The sequence below is a fragment of the Geotrypetes seraphini genome, chromosome 4, assembly GCF_902459505.1.
Source record: "Geotrypetes seraphini chromosome 4, aGeoSer1.1, whole genome shotgun sequence".
Classification (NCBI taxonomy): Eukaryota; Metazoa; Chordata; class Amphibia; order Gymnophiona; family Dermophiidae; genus Geotrypetes; species Geotrypetes seraphini.
This window is the reverse complement of record NC_047087.1, coordinates 106,777,912-106,805,069: the sequence shown is the minus strand read 5'-3', so window position 1 is coordinate 106,805,069 and position 27,158 is coordinate 106,777,912. Positions and strand designations below refer to the sequence as shown.

General features: G+C 43.7%; 1 protein-coding gene across 4 annotated transcripts in view; it reads left to right on the top strand.

The window, feature by feature from the left end:
* NDC80 (NDC80 kinetochore complex component) overlaps positions 1-27,158 on the top strand; it is a 315,825-nt gene that overhangs the window by 156,538 nt on the left and 132,129 nt on the right. For all 4 annotated transcript variants that reach the window (XM_033940389.1, XM_033940387.1, XM_033940386.1 and 1 more), the window contains exon 11: positions 5,890-6,095. In XM_033940389.1, coding sequence (XP_033796280.1) covers positions 5,890-6,095 — 206 coding nt within the window. The remainder of the gene's footprint in view (positions 1-5,889; positions 6,096-27,158) is intronic.

The following is a 27,158-nucleotide window of genomic DNA, read 5'->3' as shown; positions in this document are numbered from 1 at the left end:
CTCTGGAACGCATTGCCAGAGGTTGTGGTCAGAGCGGATAGTGTAGCTGGTTTTAAGAAAGGCTTGGACAATTTCCTGGAGGAAAAGTCCATTGTCTGTTATTGAGAAAGATGTGGGGGAAGCCTCTGCTTGCTCTGGATCAGTAGCATGGAATGTTGCTAATCCTTAGGGGTTGGCCTGGTACTAGTGACCTGGATTGACCACTGTGAGAACGGGCTACTGGACTTGGTCTAACCCAGTAAGGCTATTTTATGTTCTTATGGATCTGTGGATCTTTCTGGGGTTTTAGATCCTGAGAGTGATCCCACAGTCCCGCGATTATTTAGGTTTGTGGCTTTGCTGGACCTTATTTCTGAATCTCTGCAGGAGTTACATTTGGTCACTCAAATGGCTCTGTCTACTTTTTTCTCCTGGTTTTGTGGTTTGCGCTCTGTCTGCTTTCTTTCCCTGGCACACTGATATGAGCAGTTTGACTCTCCAGAGGGTGCTCTTAACATTGCTAGAGCTATGTTATGCTTGTATTCTGTGGCACAGGGGTGTCGGCAGCTTTTAGGTTAGCACAGGGTGGATTATTTGTTTGCGCAGGTGTCTAAATGCCCTTCTCTCCCCTGTGAAGGTAGTGTGGTGCTAATGGCTGTGCAGGTCCGCCGTGTGGCTGAAGTCTTCTGAAAACTGTTTGGTCATCTGCTTTAGGCATCAAAGCTGCTTCGTCAATGTCAAATATTGCTTGCGTCTATCTCTCTCGATTGCGCACACTCTGGAGAGTGAGGATGTGGATCCTCCTCCCTAACTTATTTTGGTTGGATAGATTTGACCTTGTGCGAGTTTTGGCAACTTCAGAAAGAGCAATCTGATGCCCATGCAATTGCTGGAATATCTGGGAATCCTCTTTGACACGGCTGCGGGCTGTGTCTATCTATCAAAAGCCCACTGGCAGAAACTGTGTGCCAGATTTCTTCCCTTCTAGAGCAGCCAGCTCCTTCAGCATAAGACTGTCTTCAAGTTCTGGAATCCATGGTTGCCACGTTGGATGTGATTCCTTAGACGAGGTCGCTCATTTATTCTCTTCAACAGCTTTGCTCTATCGCTAGGCTCCACACAGGGATGCCTACAGAGCTGTCTTCTTTGGATTTTGGAAGCTCAGGCAAGCATGGACTAGTGGCTTCTCCTGCAATCACTCCGCAGAGGTGTACCACTACACATTGTCTCCTGGATCATGGTGATGACAGATGCCAGACTTCGGGGCTGGGGAACTCACTGCAATCGTTGTTCCTGTTCAGGGGTGTTGGGACGCCCCCTCAGCGGAAATGTTCAGTCAATCGGTTGGAGCTCTGATGTGATTTCGGAATACTCTGGAGGACTAAGTGCTCAGGGTCTTCTTCGACAAAGCGACGACAGTAGCCTATGTCAATCACCAGGAGGGACCAAAAGCACTTCTCTGGCTCAGGAAGCCTGCCTTCTTTTCTTTGAGTGGAATATCACCTCCTAACGCTGACAGCAGCGCCTGTAGCAGGGGTTTGATAATGTTCAGGCAGATTTCCTAAGGTGAATGGATTCTGTCCACAGTGGCGTTCCGAGCCATAGTGCGGTGATGGGGTTCGCCACGCTTCAACCTCATGGCCACCGCAAGAAACAAAAAAAATGGATCTTTCTTCAGTCGAAGATTCGAGCCTGGAAACCCTCAGGTGTAGCCGTGGCCTCAGGAGATTCTCCTATGTCTTTCCTCCTTGGCCTATGATAGGCCGGGTCATTCGGTGGCTCGCAGTCCATCTGGGCTGTGTCCTTCTGGTGGCTCCAGATTGGCCTCACAGATGATGCGTCTATGCAGGAGTTGCAGCCTTTGGCTGAGAACCTATCCAGACCTCCTCATGCAGGGTCCTGTCTCCATGGAGGATCCGGGGGTCTTAAGGCATGGATCTTGAGTATGCAGCCTTAGAGCCCTCTGGTTATTGCTATTGCTACTCTTCTCAAGTCTTGAGAAGTTGTCCACGTTTTTTGTTTACGCTAAGGCGTGGAAAGCCTTCCAATATTGGTGCACCCAGGAACAGGTGGATCCTTTATTGGCTCCGATCTAGAGAGCTGCACGGGGACGACGGGAATCCCGCGGGACCCACGGGCATCCCGTGGGTTCCCCCTTCAGGTCACGGGGATCCCGTGGGGACGCCCCCTAGGGTCGCGGGAATCCCTTGGGGAAGCATTTGAGGGTCGTGGGGTTCCTGCGGGGCTGGATGTACTCAGTCGCGCGGCTCTTCTTCTCTCTACCTGCTCTGCCTGCAGCACAGAGCCGAACGGAAGTCTTCCCGACGTCAGCGCTAACGTCGGAGGGGAGGGAGGGCTTAAACAAAGCCCTCCCTCCCTCCGACGGCGCTGACGTCGGGAAGACTTCCGTTCGGCTCTGTGCTGCAGGCAGGGCAAGTAAGGAGAAGGAGAGTAGCCTCGCGGTCCGAGTGAGTGGCTACCAAGGGAGGGGGGCGATCCGCCCTGGTTGCAGCACAGCCGGTCAGGTCCCCTTACTTTTGTGGCACTTCCCCGACCGACCGACAACAGCCCCGGTCCGACAATCCTCCCTGCCCTGTAGCCGCGAATCTAAATTACCTTCTTACAGCAGCTGTAAGAAGGTAATTTAGATTCGCGGTTAAGGGCAGGAAGGTTTGTAGGACCGGGGCTGTTGTCGGTTGGTCGGTCTGGGGAAGCGCCACAAAAGTAAGGGGACCTGGCCGGCTGTGCTGCACCCGGGGCGGTAGAGAAGGAGGGGGGAAAAGGACGCTGAAAGCACTGAAGATGAAGGGGTGGAGAAGGATGCTGAAAAGCCATGGGGAAGACGGGCAGGGGGGGGGAAGGACTCTGAAAGCACTTGTGGAAGACAGGGTGGAGAAGGACGCTGAAAGGACATGGGGAAGACAAAGGGGTGGAGAAGGACTCTGAAAGCACTTGAGGAAGACAGGATGGTGAAGGACGCTGAAAGGACATGGGAAAGACGGGGGGTGGAGAAGGACGCTGAAAGGACATGGGGAAGCAGAGGGGGGGGAGAAGGACACTGAAAGCACATGTGGAAGACAGAGGGGGGAGAAGGACGCTGAAAGAAAATGGGGAAGAGAGAGTGGGGAGAAGACGCTGGCAGGGAAGAAGACAGAGATGCCAGACTATGGGGGGAGCGGAGAGAAGAAGATGGGTGCCAGACCAATTTGGAAGGGAGGAGAAAGGGGGAGGCACAGTAACAGAGCAAATGGAAGACGCAGAGAGAAGAGAGATAGTGGATGGAAGGAACTGAATGAGAACATGAGGAAAGCAGAAACCAGGCAACAAAGGTAGGAAAAGAATTCTATTTCTTTTTTTTTTTTTTGCTTCAGGATAAAGTAGTATATTAGTTGTGTTGATAAAAATTTATAAACATTAGAGGCTCTGGTAGAAACCCGTTTACAAAGTATGTATTCTTCCCAATTAATATTTTCAAATTAATAAAGTCTTTTTGCTTATTTGTAAATGGGTTTCTACCAGAGCCTTTAATTCAGTAGCATAATTAAATGAAATAACTATTTCTGAAGTTTATAGGGACAGGCGGGGACGGGTGGGGACGGAGAGATTCCTCACGGGGACGGGTGGGATTCCTCACGGGGACGGGTGGGATTTCTGTCCCCGCGCAACTCTCTACTCCGATCTCGCTAATTCTCACTTTTCTTCAAGTTGGCCTGGATAAAAGCCTAACACTGGCATTTCTTCATGTTCATGTGGCTGGGCTGTCTTGTTTTGTACTCCAGGAGCATCGATCCTTGGTGTCTCGTCCTGATGTCACTAGATTTCTAAAGGTGGCCTCTTTGTGTCAGACCACCTTCCTGGGAACTTTACCTACCACTGTCTAGCCTTATCAAGGCTCCTTTTGAGCCCCTTCAAGGTGCTTCCCTTGTACTTGACGCTCAAGACCGTTTTTCTGGTTGCCATTACTTTGGCACGGCATGTGTCAGAACTTCAGGCTCTGTCTTGCAGAGAACCATTCCTCCTCATTTCGGAGACCAGGGTTTACCTTCGGACGCTTCCTTCCTTCTTGCCAAAGATGGTTTTGGCTTTCATGTGTGTTTGCCTACCTTTAAGCCTACTGGTTCCAGGACTCAAGATCACCTGTTGAAGAAACTGGATGTGCGCAGAGTACTACTGTATTGTTTGGAGGTCCCTAACAAGTTTTGTCTCTCTGACCTTTTGTTTGTGCTGACTCCCACTTCTAAGGCCACGTTTTCCAGATGGATCCGTAGGGCCATTTCGGCAGCCTACATTCTTTCTGGGAAACAGCCCCCTGTTTCTGTCAAGGTGCGTTCTTCCCAGGAATGGGGCTTTTTCATTAGCTACAACTAGAGCTGTTTCCCCTGCAGTGATTTGCGGGGCGGCAACGTGGTCTTGTTTTCACACGTTTGTCAAGTTTTACAGAGTGGCTGTGGTGACAAGACAGGACTCTGCTTCAGGGTCCTCAGTCTTAAGGGTGGGTTGATGCAGCAAACCCACCCTAGCTTTTTGGGGACTGCTTTTATACATCCTATCTGACTAGAATGTCTCGCCTATTGCAATGGAAAAATTATGTACTTACCCTGGTAAACTCTTTTCCAGTAGATGGGTGAGATTCTAGACTTCCGTCCAGTCCTTCCTGCGCCTGTCTACTGTTTCAATGGTTTATGCTTCTCCAAGTTGATTCTTGGATGTCTTTCAGTCCTTGGGGGCTGAGAGGAATACTGTATACCAGTTTTATATGGAGTAGTTCTGTGCTTCTTTGAAGCCTTTGTTGGATGTTGACATTACTGTCAGATTTACTTCTTGAGCAGAGCAGTTTGTTGCTAAGCCTGTTGATAAAGTTGCCTCTACTTAATGTGTATTGGGTGGCTCTCAATGCTTGGGTACTAACTATAGCTGGAGCTAAGGAGCCCAGTGAAGTTCAGCAGAGACAAAGTGAAAAATCCAGAGTGGATTCCTTCTGCACATGCTCGCAACTATAGGGATATTACTCATCTGTCTAGAACAGTGTATCGCAAACTGTGTGCTGCGGCGACATTCCGGGTCTGCCGTGAGACACTGGCAAGGAGGAGAGGTGCTAATGCCAGATGACTGCCTACAGGACATGCCTCTCGCGGCAAGAAGCACATCCTGTAGACAGCTGGCACCCGTGCCTCTTCTCACCGATGCTTCTCCTCTTCTCCATGCCTCTCTTGCTCCAGCATCCCACATTGACAACTCAGGGCCCCGTCTGGAGGGCCTTTCCGCTTGCACAGACGTCATCACATTGAAGTCTAGACATTTCTGGATGCCCTACAGGCACAGCACAGAATTTACTGTGCCATCAAGTAAAAATGTTGGCTGGACACTGGTCTAGAATGTCTTACCTATCTTCTGGAAAAGAGCTTACCAGGGTAAGTGCATAATCTATTTTTATACTTTGGTACACTTGACATAAATCATGTTTCAACTTAAAAAGCGTGGCTCAGTAATCTAAAGCTTCTGTCCTGGTAAAGAATTAGCAGAGAAAGTATGTCTCTGCATATACCATATAAGATCTCACTACAAAACAATCCATAATCAAAGTACATAATGCTGAACCAAATAGCAATGCATTACGTGCTTTAAGAACTGTTTTGCAGCTAGATCTTGTATGGTATATGCAGAGACATACTTCTTCTTTGTTGATTCTTTTTTGGGAAACAAGCTTTAGACTCCTGAGGCAGGCTTTTGAAAATGAAACAGAATTTGTGTCAAGTGTGCCAAAGTTTAATAAAGAGTTTTGGGGTCACTACTGGTTGTTTGGTTCTTCTGCAATGGAATTGTTCCTCTGTTTTGTATGATGGTTTCCTGTTGGCACTTTCTTCATTTATATGTTGGGGTTTTTTTTTTGTTTTTTTTTTTTAAATTCAGAACTTGAATTTGAAGCAGTGAAAGAGGAGAATTCCCGTCTTAAAAACATCTTAGATAACCAGAAGTATTCTGTGGCAGACATTGAGAGGATAAAGTATGAGGAAAACGAATTGCAGCAAACAATTTACAAGCTGACCAAGGAACTGGATGAAGACAAGCAACAATTATGGAATGAAGAACTTAAATTTGCCAAAGTCAAAGAGTCGGTAGGTAGATTAATTAGCACAACCTAGTTCTGGGGAAGCAACAACAAAAAAAACAAAGGAAGACATGTAAACAGCATTTGAGTGGCGCATTCCTGTGCTTGTTCATAGTGCGGAGCTTAAGGAATGCCATCATATAACCTTTTTGAGAGCGTATGTTTCCCAAAGTCAGGCATATCGCGTGTAAAAAGTGCATTACTGAAGTGAACTCTTATTTTCATGGCCTCTGGCTCTGTGAGGGTATTCAAGGCTTTTGGGGGGCATTGGCATCTTTCCTGCAACAGCTGTTGCATGTTCCTGTCCCTATCTCTGCACTCCACATGTTTGCTCAGTTTTCCCTGTTTTCTGTGTATACTTCAGCTGAAAAACAGTTTTTAAGTACCGTATTTTTCGCTTCATAAGACGCACCTTTTTCCCAACCAAAATTGGGTGGAAATTTCAGTGCGTCTTATGAAGCGAAGGTAATTTTTTTTTTTTTTTTTTAAACACCCCCACCCACCCCGGTGTACCTTTTTACAATGACCCACTCGTTGGGGGTATGCGGGCTTACTGCTGCCCGCCGCTGCTCCTGCTCCCTGCTCACCGCCGCTGCTCCCTGCTGACCACCGCAACTCAAAGAAGGTAAGGGAAGGGCCAGCGTGTAACGATTGCACGTTGCCGGCCCACAAGCCTTCTTACGATGTCAGAACTAACGACAGTTTTGACGTCTGGCGTAGGCTTGTGGGCCAGCGACATGCAATCGCTGCACGCTGGCCCTTCCCTTCTTTGAGTTGCAGCGGCGGCGGACCGGAGCCAGAGGAGTTGGGAATAGGCGGAGGGTAGGCAGGTTTCAGTATGCAGGGAGGGAGGAAGGCAGTTTCTGGCACAGCAGCAGCGGACCGGGGCCAGAGGAGGAGGAATCAACGGAGGGTAGGCAGGTTTCAGCGCGCAGGGGAGGAGAAAGGCAGTTTCCGGCACAGGAGGGAGGACAAAGGCTGGAAGGCAGTGAGGGCAAGGAGGCACGAACTTGGGACATGGGAGGGAGGGAATAGAAAGGGACAATTCTTGGGCTTGAGTGAAGAAAGGAAGGAAGGAGACTCATGAAATCACGAGACAACAAAAGTAGGAAAAATTATTTTATTTTTCAATTTAGTGATCAAAATGTGTCAGTTTTGATCATTTATATCTGCTGTGTGTATTATGTGTATATGAAAAATGAAATGGACAGCCTGGCAGGGAAGGGGAGACAAGGTGGTATATATTAGTACACAATTTGGTTCAGAATTTTTTTTTTTTTCTGGTTTTCCTACTCTAAATCTAGAGTGCGTCTTATGGAGCGAAAAATACAGTAAATGTTACATTTTGGGGGGAAAATGTATTTTGAATTATTGGTTGGCGGAGGAATCTCCCTCCTTTTGGTAGTGGAGAAACAAACTGCATGAACTGATGGGCTGGGAGGCCCGGATGGCATACTTCTCTCGCAGAAGAAGTAGAGACTTTGTCACTGTTTGGACTCCTTACTTGAACATTTTATCTTCAAGGAGTCAAGTCGCATTCTGAATAGACTTCATCAAACCACCTGTCTAACCTTAGTTCATTCTTGCTTTGTTGGTATTGGGGAGGGGTGAACTGGGTCAAGCTTTCCGGTGGGAGGAATGGGGGGATTCTGTTAGAGGCATAGAGGATATCAGAGTACAGTCCTCTATGGTAGCTAGATCCGATTGTATGTATTTGTTTGTATTTTGCCCTTGTTTTGTGGCTCTTGTTAATAAAAAGATTTAAGCATACTGCTTAAACTGTGAAAAAATCACAAATTCTCAGAAAGTGGAGGGTGAATGTTAAGATTTGGTAAGCAGTAAATTTGGAGAGCTGAAGAGAGCAAAGACTATAAGCTGAGAGTTAACAAAATTCATGGCTGTAATCCCAGCTGTGCTTTTTGAGGACCAGCTAATCTGCACATTAATATTACGTAAGAGACCGAATGGATAGGGGTTACAATCTGTGTTGGTTTAAAAGTGCTACTTAGAAGACACTCCAATAAATTACTTTCATATTTTTAGATAGATCAAACAACCAATTTTTCTTAACTCGTTCTACTCCTAATTATATTTTATGTAACTTATTGTATACTGCACATAAACCAAAAAGATATTGAAGCTGTGCCCATTCAAGTACAGTAGGCATTTTATATAAACCTCTATAACAGTGTTTTTCAACCTTTTTACACCCGTGGACCGGCAGAAATAAAAGAATTATTTTGTGGACCAGCAAACTACTAGGACTAAAATTTAAAAACCCCGTTTACGCCCCATCTCCGCAAGCTCGGTCCCCTCAAACCATCTGATCCCATCTGCACAAGCCGCAGTTATGATTTTATGAACAATTGTGATTTTATAAATACAAATATACAAAGCACGGACCAACAAAACCCGTGTCTCCCCTCCCTTCACATATATCCCCTCTACTATCAAGAAAACTGAACAAGCCAAGTTATTATAGAATGCTACATAGAAATATCATGCTAACAGAATACTGCAGTCCCCAGTTATGTCTCTAGCAGGATATATATTTCAAATCTGATATATTCTAATGACAAAATAGAATTATAATTATTTTTTTCTACCTTCTGTTGTCTCTGGTTTCTGCTTTCATCTTCTTTTCCTTTCAGTGTCTGCTCTGTCTCTTCAATCCAGCATCTGCGCGTTCCATCCAATGTTTGCCCTCTCCCCCTTCCATATGTATCTGACTTCTTTCTATGCCCCTCTCCCCTGTCCATCCAGCCTGTGCCTCCTCTCTCCTTTTTACATCATTCATTCCAGCTTCACTGCCTTCTTCATTTTTATCTCTCCTACACCAGATCTAGCATCTTTATCCCTCTCTCATTTCTCTGCTGACCCCCTTTCCAGCATCAATGTCTCTCTACTTTCTCATTCTTCTCTCTCCCCTTTCCCTCATCTGATCTCTCCATTCCACCCTGACCCCCTTCCCCTCCTGTAATCTCCCTGCCAGCTGTTTCCTTTCTTTTTTCTTTCTCCCTTCCCTCCTTCCTTTTTTCCTTTTCCCTTCCCTCCTCCCTCTATCCAACATTAACTCTCTTCCCATCCCTTTCCCTCCTCCCCTCCCTGCAGCATCTCTTCTTCTAACTCCCTCCAAGTCCATTAACAGCTCCCCCTTTATCCAGCAGCTTCCCAGCCTCCTAAAGTGGCTTCCTCCCCATTCCAGCAGCTGTCAGTACTTGCCTGCAGGAAGTTGCCGGTAAATCACTGCCCTGGCAAGTAGGAGAGCTGGTGGGAGGGAGACAGCCATAGTGAAGGCTCCCCAGGATCTTGCTCGCACACGCTGACCATCTCCCTCCACCTGTATCTGCAGCTCTCTCCGTTCTACTGAGAGACGGTAATTCACCCAATAGTATGACACAGGACGTACATTTGTTGGAGCTTTGGTCTTCTACCTGGCAGCTGGGCTTCAACGCTTAGAAATGTAAGATCATGCACCTTGGCAGCAGAAATCCGTGCAGAACTTACACCTTGAATGGTGAGACCTTAACTAGAACTTCAACAGAATGAGATTTGGGAGTGATTATCAGTGCAGACATGAAAACTGCTGATCATGGGGAGAAGGCTTCATCTAAGGCAAGACAGTTGTTAGGTTGCATCCACAGGAGTTTCGTCAGCCAGAAGCCTGAAGTCATAATGCCATTATACAGAACCATGGTGAGACCTCATTTGGAGTACTGTGTGCAATTCTGGAGGTCACACTACCGAAAAGATGTGCTGAGAGTAGAGTCGGTGCAACGTATGGCCACCCGGATGGTCTCGAGGCTCAAGGATCTATCGTATGAGGAAAGGCTGAAAAATTTGTGGCTGTACTCACTCGAGGAACGTAGGGAGAGAGGAGACATGATCGAGACGTTTAAGTATATTACCGGCCGTATCGAGATGGAAGAAGAGATTCTCTTTCACAAAGGACCCTCAGCCACAAGAGGGCATCTGTTCAAACTCAGGGGCGGGAAATTTCATGGCGACACCAGGAAATATTTCTTCACCGAGAGAGTGGTTGATCCTTGGAACGAGCTCCCGGTGCAGGTGATCGAGGCAAACAGCATGCAAGAATTTAAGAACAAATGGGATGCCCATGTGGGATCCCTTAGAGGATTATGCCAAGGGAACCTGTCACCAGAAGTGGGATCCCTAGGATAGTAGACTTGGGGGTGGGTCAGTGAGGAGTAGTGGCTCGTGGCCAGTAGGGGGTGATGTTTATGGGACGGTAATGGAATGGATGTCGGAACATGGTAGTGCAGTATTTTTGTGGAGTTTTTCTACAAAAGTGCCTGTTTTTCGTATGATTCTGGGTAATTCTAGTTAGATACAAGCATATGTGTTAGTTAAGGCCACGCCCAATAGAAGCGTACGAAAACTGGTGAATAAAAAATCTGAATATAAATGAAGCTAAAGCCAGAAAAACACACTACAGATTAATATAAGGGAAAGCATAATATCTGTTTATATACTTTGCTGTTAGGCTAGATCATGGAGGAAATCATAAAGGAAACCAGAGGAATCCATTTTGGGTTCTCTGTCTTTTCTATATTTTCTCAGTCTTTGGAATCCATTTTGTTTCCAAGTCTTTGTTCTCAGCATCTTGGGGTTAATTAATACCACATGTGCTTGCTTTAGTCTAGTTAGGAAGATGGCGTGTCCCAAACTAAGATATAACAGGAATTAAATATAGTTATGAATGAATGTATGGAAGGCTTGGCCAAGCAAGTATGAATCAAGCAAATATGACTGAAATATGTGTGTGTATGGCTGTGTATTGAACAAAAGAATTGGTAGAAGAACATAATATGATATATATTTGCAACCTAAAGAAATCCTAAAGCAACATCTGGAACAAATTAGAGTCAGACACTGTGTGTGAAGCTGTCAGCTCAGGGGAAGACAACCCCTCCTTCAGGCTGACAACTTTTCAGCACTGTGTGTGGATGAAATTTAGCTGACAAGCAAGCTGAACAATTTTCAGCACCCTGTTAATAATTGTAAATTCTCTGAAATAAGTTTTAAGAATGATAAAGGAATATTGGAAATGTTATGAATATAAGAAATCAAAAGTAATTTTCTGAAACCTTGTCTAACTATTAACCGTAGAGGAATTTCTTTGTCTAACTTTTAACCACCTCCTTTGTGAATTGATATTGGTTGTCAAACCTGATGATGTCACTGAGCCAAAAGTATATAATAGAGTGACTTGAGATATTAAGCTGAGCTCGTTATCAGAAGGCCAGCATTTGGTAACTATAACGATCTCCCATTAGCGCAACTGTTAATGCAAGCAATTATGCTTTATTCTTTTGATCTCATAATGGAAAAATAGAAACAATAACTCAATAAATCTTAATTATAATTTTTAAAACCTTGCGCTGGTGTCATTTTGCATGTTTTATTATTTTTCAAACCTTGAGCTTTCAAGAGGCGTCGATGTCCCTTGCTCAGTCAGTAGAGTGGGTTTCAAGTTTATTAGTTTTTAATATACCGACCATCAACAAATATCTGGCCGGTTAACAATAAAATTTAAAAGGTAAGAAGGATAAAAAAATAAAATAATTGGCGTTTTAAAATAAATGGTGTGAACATAAATATCAACAAGACAAACTTGAAAGTGAGGGTAAAAGGGAGGGGAGGGGAAAAGTTACATATTTGAGAAGAAAAGGAGAAAGTGGGAATGGGATAAAACGTATAGGGTAGGGTCGCTTTGTTAAAGCGGTTGGTTGCTTGGAGAGGAAAAGGAAGTTCTCAGATGGTGGCTTATGTCAGTCGTCAGAGGGGAACCAAGAGTCGTCTTGTGGTGCAGTAGGCATCTCTTCTTATGGATTGGGCAGAGACTCATCTTCTGGACATCTCAGCTTCCCACATAGCGAGAGTGGAGAATATCCTGGCGGACTTCCTCAGTCATCATGTGCTGGATCCTGGAGAGTAGTGTCTTGATCTAGAAGCTTTCCAGTTGATTGTGCAGGCCTGGGGCTGGCGGTCATGGACCTGATGGCCACGAGTGTCAACACCAGGTGCAGGGATTACCAGTCTAAGGGGCTGGATGCCCTGGTGCAGCCTTGGCCAACAGACGTCCTGTTGTATATTTTTCCTTGTGGCACTGGTGGGCAGTATCCGATTCAATCTTCTGTTAAAATTTTAGGAGTTATTCTTTTGAGCAAGAGGGTATCTGCTGATAGGCATCATGCTTTGTTATTTTGGCATGAGCTGGATTTGGAAAGGGGGGAAGCTATCTTTTGTACATTGGCAATTACGGCTGCATGAGTGGTGTTGGCTTCCCAATGGAATCAACCGGTGTCCCCCTCATGACAGTTGGTGGTGCAGAAATTGCAACAGTGGCAGCTTATGTATCGCCTAGCTGCTATCCAGCATGATAGACGTCATGACTACGCACATATTTGGCGAAATTTCCGTCTGCACACTTAACTTTGTATAGTTCTTACTACGTTGAGAGGGTTTGAATCTCCGGGGGTGGGGCAATTACTGTGGTTGCTCATGTGGGGTTTTGCTTTTTGGGGGTTGTTTTTTAGACTTGGGTGTAGTAGACTCTGGGATCTGTCAAGGGGGGTGGGGGTGGGGGTTTGAAAAGTTTTTTTTGTCTTTGTGAGATTGTGTCTCCCTTGGTGGATTGTTTTGCTTTGGGTTGGTTTTCTTGCTCGTGTTTGGGGAGGGGGGAACATGTCTTATGTATAATAAGAATAACTTTATTCTATACCACCACAGTTAGATGACTTCTAGGCGGTTCACATCGAAGAGGGCTGGACAATCAGCGAATTACAGAATGCAAGAAGTGAGGGTACAGCTTATTACACAAGAAATAGATAAAAGGAAAATATGAAACTTAAGTAAGAAATATAGATCTCATGTATGCAACCCAGGGAATAGAAGCTGGACAATCAACGAGTTGCAGAATGTGGAAAATGAGAGAACAACATATTGCGCAAGAAATAGACAGAGGGAAAATAAAACTTAGGAAGTTTAGTGAGGATTCTGTTTAGGAAATGAATCTGTCAAACAGTACAGTTTTAATTTCTCTCCGAAAGGCACCGTAGGTCAGCCTGGTTCCATTGATGAAATTACCAAGCCAGGATTGCTGTTTGCTTGCTTGGAACATGAAGGACCTGTCCAAAAAGGACTTGTATTTGCAGCCGGTGATCCTTGGGTATGTAAATATGTTATGGTTTCTGGTTGACCGTGTGGGGTTGTGTAGTACGAAATGTGGTAGTAGGTAAGAAGGCGCTAGTCCCCAGACCTGCTTGAAACAAATACAGGCAAACTTGAACATTATTCGCACCTCCATTGGCAACCAGTGCAACCTTCTGTAGTAGGGGCTAATGTGGTCGTTTTTCCTCTTTCTGAAGATCAAGCGAACTGCAGTGTTTGCACTATTCTTAATTTTTGTACTGTTTTCTTTGGGATACCTAGATAAACGATATTGCAGTTGTCCAGTATTGATAGGATCAGGGACTGCACCAGTAATCTAAAGGATGTAGCGTCAAAGTATTTTTTAATGGTCCTTAGTTTCCACAGTATGCATAAGCACTAAGTTCGTGTGGTCAGCCATGGTTAGATGAGTGTCTAGTGTCATTCCCAGTATTTTTATAGTTTAAGAAAGTGGGTACAGGAGAGATGGACTGCACCTGAGCACGGCGGGAACAAGACTTCTATCAAACAACGTCAAGAGAGGAATAGAACAGGCTTTAAACTAAGAGGAAGGGGAAAGCCGACAGTCGACCTAGCGTCGATGATTCGGAAGAAGGTATCACGTGATGATACTAAGGGAATGCAAGGCTCGGAAGAAACAAAGGACAAATTACAGGAGTCGACTAACCCAGAAGAAGTGGTTAGAAGGAGTGTACCAAAAGAGAAGACACTAAAGACCGAAACACAGGGAAAGGAAATGAAGACACTTAAATGCCAGGATCTAAACTGCATATATACTAATGCAAGGAGCCTAGGAAACAAAATGGGGGAATTAGAAGTCGTGGCCAATGCAGAAGACTTAGACATCATTGGAATCTCTGAAACATGGTGGAATGAGGAAAGCAAATGGGATACAGCACTGCTGGGATTTAAGCTCTATCGCCAGGACAGGTCAGGACAGAAAGGAGGTGGAATAGCCCTATACATAAAAGAAACCATACAATCGACAAGAATAGACACAGCGGAGATGACCAACAAGCTGGAATCGCTATGGGTTAAAATACCAGGAAGAAAGGGACATGAAATAAAAATGGGCCTATACTATCGCCCACCCAGGCAAACCGGAGATATCGATAAGGAAATGGAAGCCGAGATGAAACAAGAATGCAAAAACGGTTGCACAGTTATTATGGGAGATTTCAACTACCCCGGGATAGATTGGAGTCTTGGAAACTCAAAATGCGCTAGGGAAACAGAATTCCTGGAGGCTACACAAGATTGCTTCATGGAGCAGCTTGTTAGAGAACCGACGAGAGGAAATGCCACTTTGGATCTAATCCTAAATGGGTTAATGGGACCAGCAAAGGAAGTGGAAGTAGTGGGACCGTTGGGAAACAGTGACCATAACATGATCAAGTTCAAGGTTGAAGCAGGAATACCAAAAGGAAAGAGAACCATGGCGACAACTTTCAACTTCAGAAAAGGAAACTATGAAGCAATGAGGAAAATGGAAAGGAATAAACTTAGGAACACTTCCAAGAAATGGAGGATGGTAGAACAGGCCTGGTCTTTTTTCAAGGACATGGTGAGCGAGGCGCAAAATCTTTACATCCCCAGATTCAGAAAGGGGAGCAAAAAGAGTCGAATAAAGGACCCGATATGGATGACTAAAATAGTGAAGGAAGCGATAAGTAATAAGAAAAATTCATTCAGGAGATGGAAAAAGGACAAAACTGAAGGAAACTGGATAGAGCACAGGAAGTATCAAAAAGAATGTCACCGTGTGGTTCGAAAAGCTAAAAGAGAGTATGAAGAGAAGTTAGCCAGGGAGACTCGTAATTTCAAACCGTTCTTCAGATATGTTAAAGGGAAACAGCCAGCTAGGGAGGAGGTTGGACCGCTGAATGATGGAGTCAGGAAGGGAGTAGTGAAGGAGGAGAAAGAAGTCGCGGAAAGACTGAACATGTTCTTTTCGTCTGTATTTACAAACGAAGACACAACCAACAACCTGAGCAATTCTTCAATGGAAATCAAGCAGAAAAATTAACATTTATGGAAGTGAGCCTTGAAGATGTGCGCAGGCAGATAGATAAACTAAAAATAGGCAAATCTCCAGGTCCGGACAGAATCCATCCAAGGGTTCTGAAGGAACTAAAGGAGGAGATAGCAGAACTACTGCAGCAAATATGCAATCTATCCCTGAAAACAGGCGTGATCCCGGAGGATTGGAAGACGGCCAACATCACGCCCATCTTTAAAAAGGGATCAAGAGGTGACCCGGGAAACTACAGACCAGTGAGTCTGACCTCGGTTCCCGGAAAAATGGCGGAAGCACTGATAAAAGAAAGCATCGATGATCACTTGGAAAGAAACAAACTTCTTATAACCAGCCAACATGGTTTCTGCAGGGGGAGATCGTGCCTAACCAACTTACTACACTTCTTCGAAGGAATTAACAAACAGATGGACAGAGGTGACCCCCATAGACATCATATACCTTGATTTCCAAAAAGCCTTTGACAAGGTGCCCCATGAACGATTACTCCGGAAACTGAAGAACCATGGGGTGGACGGAGACGTACATAGATGGATCAGAAACTGGTTGGCAGGTAGGAAACAAAGGGTAGGGTTGAAGGGACACTACTCTGACTGGAGGAGGGTCACGAGTGGTGTTCCGCAGGGCTCGGTGCTCGGGCCGCTGTTATTTAATATATTCATAAATGATCTAGAAACAGGGACGAAGTGTGAGATAATAAAATTTGCAGATGACACCAAACTATTTAGGGAAGCTCGGACTAAAGAGGACTGTGAGGAATTGCAAAGGGACTTGAACAAACTAGGAGAATGGGCGACAAAATGGCAAATGAAGTTCAACGTTGAGAAATGTAAAGTATTGCATGTGGGAAGCAGAAACCCGAGGTACAACTATACGATGGGAGGGATGTCATTGAATGAGAGTACCCAAGAGAGGGACTTGGGGGTAATGGTGGACAGGTCAATGAAGCCGACTGCACAGTGCGCAGCGGCCGCTAAGAGAGTGAATAGAATGCTAGGTATAATCAAGAAGGGTATTACAGCCAGGACGAAATAAGTTATCCTGCCGCTGTATCGGGCGATGGTGCACCCACACCTGGAATACTGTGTCCAGTTTTGGTCGCCATACCTTAAGAAGGATATGGCGTTACTCGAGAGAGTTCAGAGAAGAGCGACACGTCTGATAAAAGGGATGGAAAACCTTTCATACGCTGAGAGATTGGAGAAACTGGGTCTCTTTTCCCTGGAGAAGAGGAGACTTAGAGGGGATATGATAGAGACTTATAAGATCATGAGGGGCATAGAGAGAGTAGAGAGGGACAGATTCTTCAAACTTTCAAAAAATAAAAGAACAAGAAGCCATTCGGAAAAGTTGAAAGGGGACAGATTCAATACAAATGCCAGGAAGTTCTTCTTTACCCAACGTGTGGTGGAAACTTGGAATGCGCTTCCAGAGGACGTTATAGGGCAGAATACAGTACTGGGATTTAAGAGAGGATTGGACATTTTTCTGCTGGAAAAGGGAATAGAAGGGTATAAATAGAGGATTACTGCTCAGGTCCTGGACCTGTTGGGCCGCTGCGTGAGCGGACTGCTGGGCAAGATGGACCTCAGGTCTGACCCAGCAGAGTCATTGCTTATGTTCTTATGTATTCATGGCCATTTAATTTTAGCGATGTTCTGGCAATTTTGTCCTTGGGTCTTGCCAAGAAGATTTTCGTCTTGTCTGTATTTAGTTTCAGTTTGAAGTTGATTCAGTCATATATGAGAGATGTGATCTAGAATTTCATTTGTTATGTTATTTAAAGGAATTAAGATAGAAATATCATCTGCATATATGTAATAGTTTAAGTTTAACTTTTGTAATAGATGTCCTAAAGATGATATGTAAATGTTGAATAGTGTGGGTGATAGTGGGGGAGCCTTGGGGAACCCCTGAGGGGGTTTTCCATGGGCTAGAGTAATTCCCATCGCTGGCCACTCGGTATGATCTGTTTTTAGGAAGTCCTGGAACCATTTCTTAACTTTTCCCGAGAGCCCTATTGTGTCTACGCATAGTAGCATTATTTCGTTGTCTACTAGATCGAACGCACTACTAAAATCTAGTTGTAGAATCAGAGCGCTTGTGCCATTGCTGAAAAGACCATAAAGATGGTTAAGGATGGAAGCTATAACTGTTTCCGTGCTGTAACCTTTTCTAAATCCTGATTGATGTTCACTAAGGATGTTAAATTTGTCTAAGTAGTTCACTAGTTCCAAGTTGACCAATCCTTCCTGTAGCTTAGTGAATAGGGGGATGCTCGCTATGGACCTATAATTGGATATCAGGGCTATTGAGTTTTTCTGGTCTTTGGGGAAAGGTGTGATCAGTATGTCATTGGGGTGGGCAGACTAGATGGGCCGTGGCCCTTTTCTGCTGTCTATTTCTATGTTTCCCATTCTGTCGTTTAAGATGCGCTGCTCCTTGTGACCTTGGGCAAGTCACTCAGTCCTCCGTAGCCCCAGGTATGTTAGATAGATTGTGAGCCCACTGGGACAGATAGGGAAAATACTTGAGTATCTGATTGTAAAAACCGCTTAGATAACCTTGATAGGCGGTATATAAAATCCTAATAAACTTGAAACTAGTTGTTAACCAAGTGAATAGCTCCTTTTTAAAGTCGAGTGGAGCAACTTTCATGATCTTAGAGGGACATTCGTCCAGTAAACAGTTTGACTGGTGTATTAAACAAAGTTAAAAATTTATGCCAGTTTGGAAACTCGAAGTAGTCCCAGAGCATGTCTGCTCTGGACTCCTGTTCGTGGGGTCCAAAATAGAATTCTGTATTGGTTATGGGCGAAGGTATTCTTGCTCTTAGGTCAGTAATTTTATTTTTGAAGAAATTGGCTAGGGTTTGGGCAGAAGGAGTGCTTTCGTCCTTTTTCAGGATCCGAGTGGTATCTGTTATTGTTTTTACCAGATTAAACAGTTCTTTACTATTTATTTTTGATGTACCTATTTTTTGTGCGTAGTGTTTCGAGCGTTTTTCTTTGACTTAGAGTTTTGTATTTTTTCATTTTTTGTTCCCAGTTTGTCTTGTCTTGTTTGTTTGTTTTATTCCATATTCTCTCCAATTTTCTTAGTTCCTGTTTGCAAACTAATAGTTCTAAATCGAACCACTCGTTTAACATTCTTTCTTTCTTTTTGTATGTTTGATATGGTGATAGTTCAGTGGTCTCAAACTCGCGGCCCGGGGGCCACATACGGCCCGCCAGGTACTATTTTGAGGCCCTCTGTATGTTTATCATAATCACAAAAGTAAAATAAAACACTTTCTTGATCATATCTCTCTTTAGCTATAAATGACAATATTATTATTAAGACTTGGCCAAAAGGAAAGATTTATAAACTATGAAGAGTTTTACATAGTAACATAGTAGATGACAGCAGATAAAGACCTGAATGGTCCATCTAATCTGCCCAACCTGATTCAATTTAAATTTTTTATTTTTTCTTCTTAGCTATTTCTGGGCAAGAATCCAAAGCTTTACCCTGTACTGTGCTTTGGTTCCAACTAACGAAATTTCTGTTAAGACTTACTCTAGCCCATCCTCCACCAAACGGCCATATACAGACACAGACCATGCAAGTCTGCCCAGTACTGGCCTTAGTTCAATATTTAATCTTATTTTCTGATTCTAGATCCTTTGTGTTCATCCCACGCTTCTTTGAACTCAAGTCACAGTTTTACTCTCCACCACCTCTCTCGGGAGCGCATTCCAGGCATCCACCACCCTCTCCGTAAAGTAGAATTTCCTAACATTGCCTTTGAATCTACCACCCCTCAACCTCAAATTATGTCCTCTGGTTTTACCATTTTCCTTTCTCTGAAAAAGATTTTGTTCTACGTTAATATCCTTCAAGTATTTGAACGTCTGAATCATATCTCCCCTGTCTCTCTCATGCAAAATTGTCATTTCTTTAATAAGACATTAACTATTTTTTCTGCGGCCCTCCAAGTACCTACAAATCCAAAATGTGGCCCTGCAAAGGGTTTGAGTTTGAGACCACTGTGCTAGTTGGTCTAATACTTCCTTACTGAACTTTTCCCATCTTGTTGGGAAGTCCTGTATTTCCTCAGTTTTGGGTTGTAATTCGTAATGGGCCCAGAATTCATTTGGTTTACAATGCCACGACTGGTAATTGTTTTTGCTACTGTATTTAGGTTGAGATGGTTTCTTTTGCCATCGTAGGTCGAACTTGCCAATATAATGGTCTGATCAAATGCATTTTTCCCAGGTTCCTGTACAGTATTGAATCTTTGGGTCGGGAGTTTCCTTTTGTGAAAAAGTAATTATGTCTAGTTGATGTCCCTTCTCATGTATTACCTCTGCGTCTGGCAATGAGAAATCGAGCGATGATAAGGTGTCGATTTCAGTCACTTCTTCTGGTTTTCCCATTTGTTCTAATTGTATGTTTGTCGCCCAATAACAGGTTGTACGATCCTTTTAGGGTGTTTACAGTGAGAAAGTAGAAGAATTCTTCTCCGGCGTTCATCCATTTCTTGGGAGGGATATAGAATAATGTTGCAATCAATGACTCTTCTAATTGGGCATTGGTGATCTTACAAGTTAGTATTTCCAGGTTTTCCATAATTTTGAAATTTATCTTGTTGTAATCAAAAGATTCTTTTAAAATAATCGCTAGACCACCCCCTTTTTTCCAGCTTCTTGATAGTGGAAGTATTTTGTATCCCTGTGGTAGGATTTCTTTCATGATAATGTCGGTGTCGGAGACCATCCATGTTTCTGTCAGAATCAGGAAGTCAGGATTCATTTGCACTATCCAATCATATATTATTTGTGCTTTATTTCTTACGGAACAGGTATTTAGGTAGAATCCCTTAAAGTTTTCGTAACTGGTTGGGGTGGGAGTTTCAGTAGATTCTAGCTTTTTTAGGTTTCTGTTTTTGGCATTGTTTCTGTATGGTTTGAAGGGTTTACAGGTGGTGTTTACCACAGGGATTTGTTGTTGGCCTTGTTCTAGACAATCTTGCAAAAATCGGTGGGAATCTGTTGATTTGATCAGCTTAGTTGGCCTGTGCCAGGAGAGGTGAGTAGGTATTGGTTGAGGGGGCTTTTCATCGTTGCACCAGCATCTGAAGCAGATTAGATACAGTACCCCTAGTATCAGTTGGAATTTGTTAAAAATTGCCATTTTATCTGATAATATAAGGTAGGTAGTCAGATAGTAACAGGTAGTTGATCCTATTATGGGGTTCAGGTGCTGGACTAGTATGGTCTATCTGCTAATAGTGATTCTGTTTAGTCTATCTGCTAGTAATTCTTCTGTTTGGTCAGAATTCAGATTTTAGCTTTTTATCTGTTACTTTTTATCTGTTATCTATCTGTTACTTTTGCTTTCAGTTTAGTCAGTATACACCTATTGTGTCTGTTAACATTTTGTATTCCACTTGGTTGTATTTGACAGTGTATGTACTTGTTCAATAAAAGCTTTTAATTATAAAAAAAAAAATTTTTTAGAAGTTATTCTTGACCAGAACTTGACCATGCAAAGTAAGTGGATAGGTAGTTCATAAAGGCTTCCATATCTTATGGAAACTATGCACTCTCAAAGCTTATTTTGATATCTCGGCATTTAAGCTATTAGTCCAATCGGTTGCATCAGAGGAGAAGCTTCCACCCACACACGCACGCAACTGCACGAACACTCCAGCGGCTTTCAACAAGCTACTCAAACCTTAAAACGCACCGCAAAGGTAAGGGGGAGGAGTGAGATGCACGGACCGCACGAGGGGTGCCGAAGGGCAGTGAGGTGACGAGAGGGAAGGGTAGATACTACGGGGACGGGGCAGTGAAAGGGACGGCGGGGATGGGGTGGTGAAGAGGACGGTGGTCCAGTGACAGAGCAGTGATGGGGACAGATTTTTTTCCCCATGTCATTCTCTAGTTGTAAATTTAAAAGGTACCATGAACATATGCTTTCGTATCGGGCAGCAATTTTGGATAAGGATTTTAAGCAGATATTTGTTTCATCTTATTTAGAATTTAAGAGACATTTGAAAACTTATTGTTTTAAAAGTTTCTAGACAATCTTCATTTTGCCACTTTATTTGTTGTAATTTAATTTTAGTCTGTCACATAAAAGGTTATGCGGTCTAGAAACTGATTTTATGTTATGTTCGTCACATTGCTCAACACGAAGGCCATGTGATCTTGGTGGCTCCAGATTGGCCCAGGCGCCCATAGTACATGGATCTGGTTCATCTTCTCATGGCATATCCTCTTCCACTGCCCCTCTCCCGACCTTCTGGCTCAGGGTCTCATTTTATCTTACCGCTTGGCTCTTGAAAGGGAACGCCTAAGTAAAAAAATTTTTTTCAGATAAGATGATCTTCACCCTCATAGGTTCTTGGAGACTTTCCACCTCTTGAGCTTAAGTGCAAAGTTGGCGTCTCTTTGGGGAATGGTGTTCATTGTTCTCCCTAGGCCTTTTAGCCGGGCACTCCGCCTGCCTAATTTAGATGACCGCCCGGCTATCATCCACTGTAAATTCTGCGGCTGCCGCTGCTGCTGCTCAACACACAAAAAAAATAAACGGCTTGGAGATTTCACACTTTAGCCTGTAGCAAGCTTATGCTCCGGGGCTCTAACGTGTGCGTGCTGGCTTCCCTTCCCTTCCCTCCAAAACCGGAAGTTATGTCCAGGGGGGTGGAGAAGGGAAGCTGGCACGCACACGTTAAAGCCCCGAAGCATACGTTCGCTACAGGCTAAGGCGGGAGACAGGTCAGTGAAGCTTACAATTTGATGTTCTTTCTGCCGGTTCCTGCCTACTTTCTGTTTCCGTGAAGGCAGGACCCGGCAGCATTTCTCCCAATAGGTTGATCGCGATCGTGGGCCATTCAGCCTTCCACTCCCCGACGTCAATTCTGCCATCGGAGAGGAAGTTCTGGCCATCAAATCGCTGCCTGGCTGGGCCGGAACTTCCTCTTCAACGGCAGAATTGATGTTGGGAAGAGGAATGCTGGTCGGCCCTAAGCAGGGAGAGCTTGGGGCGGCGGCTTTGGGGCTTGTTATCCGATGGCGGTGGTTTGGGGGCCTGTTCCCTGATGGCAGCGGCAGTGGAAGTGGCTTGGGGGAGGGCAGGGAGAAAGAAAGAGGGCAGGCAGGGAGACAGAAGGAAAGAAGAGAAACAGAAAAAAAAGAAAGGGGGCGTGAAGAGAGAAAGAAAGGGCAGGGAGAGAGGAAGAAAAAGTTGGGGGAGGGAATGAGGTCTGGAGGAGAGGAAGCTTACAGGCTGAAAGAAGGGAAGAAAGATTGGATGCACAGTCAGAAGAAGAAAGTGCAACCAGAGACTCAAGAAATCACCAGACAACAAGGTAGGAAAAATGATTTTATTTTAAATTTAGTGATCAAAATGTGTCTTGAATTTATATCTGCAGTCTATATTTTACACTATGGTCCCCTTTTACTAAACCGCAATAGCAGTTTTTAGCGCATGGAGCCTATGAGTGTTGAGAGCAGCGCTGGGCATTCAGCGCAGCTCCCTGCACTAAAAACTGCTGTCGTGGTTTAATAAAAAGGGAGGGGGTATATTTGTCTATTTTTGTATGGTTGTTACTGAGGTGACAGTGCATAGAGTCATCTGCTTTAACCTCTTTGAAAAACCCCCGGAATAGGAATGATAATTAACATTTTCTCTGTGTACAGTGTGCTTTGTGTTTTTAAAAAATTTTATTGTTGGTAGATCATTTTGACTTGGTCATTTTAAAAGTAGCTCGCAAGCCCAAAAAGTGTGGGCACCCCTGCTCTAGAACATCGTTCCTTAGTTTTATCTAGTGATGCAGTGAGGGGCCAGCACTTTACATCTTATCACCTCATTCTTTCTTTTTTCTCCTCATGTACAGCACGGTTCTTTATTCTAAGCAGCTCTGACACTAACAGTACTACGGGTGCCTTATGCTACTTTCACTATCACTTGCAGTCAGGTTTGGCATTTTATCATGGTTTTGGTTTTTTTATTTAGTTTTTCACCAGTATTTTCATTTATTTATTAAAGCAGCCTTTTTTAATAGCTCGATGCCCCTCCTCTATCAGTGTGCATTCAATCCACCGCCGATACTTTTTTGGCGCCTCTTTCAACGGGTCAAATATCATAGCTCCACTGTCGCGTGTTCACATTTATTCTGCGTACGAGTTTATCTCATCAGTGCAGAGACCTTTTCAGTAAGTTCATTTTACTCTTCCTTTTTTACTTTCCCGAGTGCTGTGGTTTTATTCTTTGGTTTTAATAGAAGCTCATTTGAATAATAATTTAGATCTTTCCCAGGTTTCACTTTTCATCTACCCAGTCGGCTTGTCTTTGAGCTACTATTGGCTTATGTTTTCAAGATATACTCTGTATTATCAGCTGTTCATTTCCCATACGTTTACTTTTGCCCTATTTAGATCTATATAGTCTAAGCATACTGTTTGTAACCAGCCATCATTTTAAGTATGTATATGCCCTATTTTAGGGGAGGGGGTTAAGTTCTTTTAGCATGTTATTTCATTAATTCTGAGTTCAGCGTTACAATGTTGTTCTTGGTTTTTAGTTTACACATTATTTATTCTTTTCTATGACATGTTCGCATCGCAATTTTACTCAAAAGTATAAATAGGTATCCATATTTCCATTTCCAAGTTTCATCACAGTGCTCTGGTTTTGGCTCCAGTATTTATCACTTCCGTTCACCAGGTCTGGCTATCCATTACCGTCTCATATTTTAAAAACACACTCATAATTAGCGGTGATCCACACGTCTCTTCATAATGGACATGTCCGATTTTAGCATTTGAATCTTAGTACTATGGTTTGGTCTTTTCAGGTTTCCTTTCTATAGTCTGCTTTTCGTCTGGAGACTTTTGAGTTTAGAATTACATTTTATGACATATTTTTGTGGTTATAATTGTATGACATGTCTAAATCGGTTAAGTTAACCATTCTTTTATTATTTTTTGTTCCCTCATACAGTGGCAGACCGCTCCGGGTGCCAGCCCTAGGGGGGTACACAGCCGGCTGGATCCAGAACCTTCCGAGCTGCTCTAAATGGCACCTGCACCTCGCGGCTGCCATACCAAAGCAGAGTCGGCAGCCGCACTGAAGTGCAGGAAGGTTCTGTGATGACTGCATTTGCTTCCTCTGCCTCCAGAAGACGTAAGTGACGTCGGAAGGGGTGGACCAGCAGCTGCAGTCATTGCGGAACCTTGCCGCAACTCCCTGCGTCTGCCGGCCCACTCCCTCCAATGTCACTTACATTTTACAGAAGCAGTCATCATGGGACCTTGCTGGTTTGGAGGGAGAGAGGAGCATAGAAGGGTGGTGGAGGGAGAGAAAGGGGGCAGATGCTGATGGAACTGGTGTGCAGGGAAAGGAGAGAGAAACATAAGGGGGAAGGATACTGGATGGAATTGGGTTGGATGGAAAGAAAGGGGGCTGATGCTGATGGAAGTGGGGAGAAGGGAGAGGAGAGAGTGAAATGCCAAACCATGGGGGTGTGGGAGAGGGAAGGGAAGAAGAGGAGAGAGATGCCAGACCATTGGAGGAGGGAAGGGAAGAAGATGGATGCCAGAATAATAGGGGTAAAGGGAGAGATGGAAGGGGAATACAAGGAGAGAAGATGCCATATAGAAGGGGCAGAGAGAGGGTAGACGGTGGATGAAAGGAAGAGAGTGACAAGATTATGAGGAAAGCAGAAACCAGAGAAGACAATGTAGAAAAAAATTATATATATATATTTTTTTTTTTTGCTTTAGGTAAGATGCATCACTGTTTCTGTGGTGTTGCATTGTATGCAGAGTCCAGCTTCTTGGTGGTTCAATTTAACCTTTGTCTATGTTTTTCTATTTTATCCCCCTTTTCACAAAACTATAGAGAGTTTTTTTAGCATCGGCCATGGTAGTAATTGCTCAGAATTCTATGAGAGTCTTTGCTGTTACCACCATGACTAAAAACCACATTACAGTTTTGTAAAAGGGAGAGGGGTTAGTTTGTGATTACATATTCCATACTAGGCGAAGGTGTTTTCTGTGTTCTGTGTGTTCCATAGACATGGTTTTCAGTTAGGATTGACTGTGTAGGATTGTACTAGTCTGGCTTGGTTAGTTTTACAATGGGTGTATTGATGTACTGCTCACTGCAATATGTAAGATGTTGCCTTTTCCTAGGTACACTCTTGTGTGATGTGTGGATTGTTACTAAAAATCATGTTTTTCATACAGCTTGGGGAGTATCAAAAAATGATGGGCCTCGGGTGTCACATATGCTAGGTACACCACTGCCTTCATAGTTTATATCTAATCCACAATCCTGCTTTTAGGACCTACAGGGTATGTATCCCTCTGATTCATGACAATTTCACTTCTCATGTTATCTTACCCATTTTTTTTATTATACAACTGCCCAGATAAGCATCATTCTTTGACATGATTGGACCTTGAAAACTAACGGCAACAGTATTCTCCCCAGAAATTTTTCCCAGCCATGAAAAACATTTGCTGTATTTAGTGTTCCACAAAAAACATTTGCTCCGTTTAGTGTGCCGGAGTTAAAGTTTGAGAGACGCTGCTCTATACCATTTGAAAGAGGGCAAATATCTAATTATTCACTTCTAGAATTGGATACTTAAGTTCAAGTTCAAGTTTATTTGATAAATCGCCTATTTAAAACATTCTAAGCGATGAACAATATTAAAACAAAATATAGGGATACAAACAAATTTTAAAACAATATGTTAGACAACAAATGTTATTAAGACACAAGTAAAAAGTCAAAGTGCTAAGAGAGTTTCTTTATACATGTGGCTTAGTGACAAACATGATATAAAAGGGAAATTTAATAAAAATATTATTATTAAATTTATTAAATTTAATAAAAATATTATGGAACAAGTGTCAAACCTTAAGAAAGGCAGTCATATTGAGCATTGGAAAATAACTAATAATAATTAACTAATACAAATAGTACACATTTAGGGCTCCTTTTACTAAGCTGCGAGAGCGGTTTTACCGTGCGCTTAGCTCGTGCAGAATTGCCATACGTGCTAGATGCTAATGACAGCATTGAGCTGGAGTTAGTTCTAGCCGTGTAGCACGGCAATTCTGCACGCACTAAAAACGCTATTGCAGGTTAGTAAAAAGAGCTCTTAATTTTCCCCACCACCAAATTTCCCTGTCTCACCCCACCCGGCTACTTTTTTATGCCACCCGGCTGGAAAAAATTTCTGGGGAGAACACTGGGTGTTCCGCACGTGGTATGGTTCCCCTTTGTACTTCTTTGCCTCACATCTTGAAGTTCTTATGGAGCCTGGCCTGGTCCTCCCTCAGGGTTCAGATTGCAGCTTTATCTTCCTTTTTGCGGTTTGATGCATGGTCGGCGTTTGACCTCTTCTCCAGATGTGCTTCAATTCTTGAGAATGGCAAAATCGCTGCAGCCTCCAGTGTGTCCTTCAGTTGCATCCTGGGATCTCAATCTAGTTCTCTCAGTGCTCGTTTGTCCTTCTTTCTTGCCCCTCTGATCCTGCACGTTGAAGGACCTTACTCTTAAGGCAGTGTTCCTGGTGGCCATAACATCTGTGTGAAGTGTTTCTGAACTGCAGGCTTTTTAGTTTTGACCTTCCTTCCTAGGGCAGGGCTGTCAAATTCAATCACATTAAGGGGCCGAAATTCAAAACATAGGCTTAGTCACGGTTCAGACCCCACCCAATCTCCATCCCAGACCCCACCCCCATAATAATACTAATTATGACACCATTTTTCCCCAAAACTAATCACCCCAGCAGTATACAGTAATATAGTAGAAATCAAACAAAAATACCGCTAATAG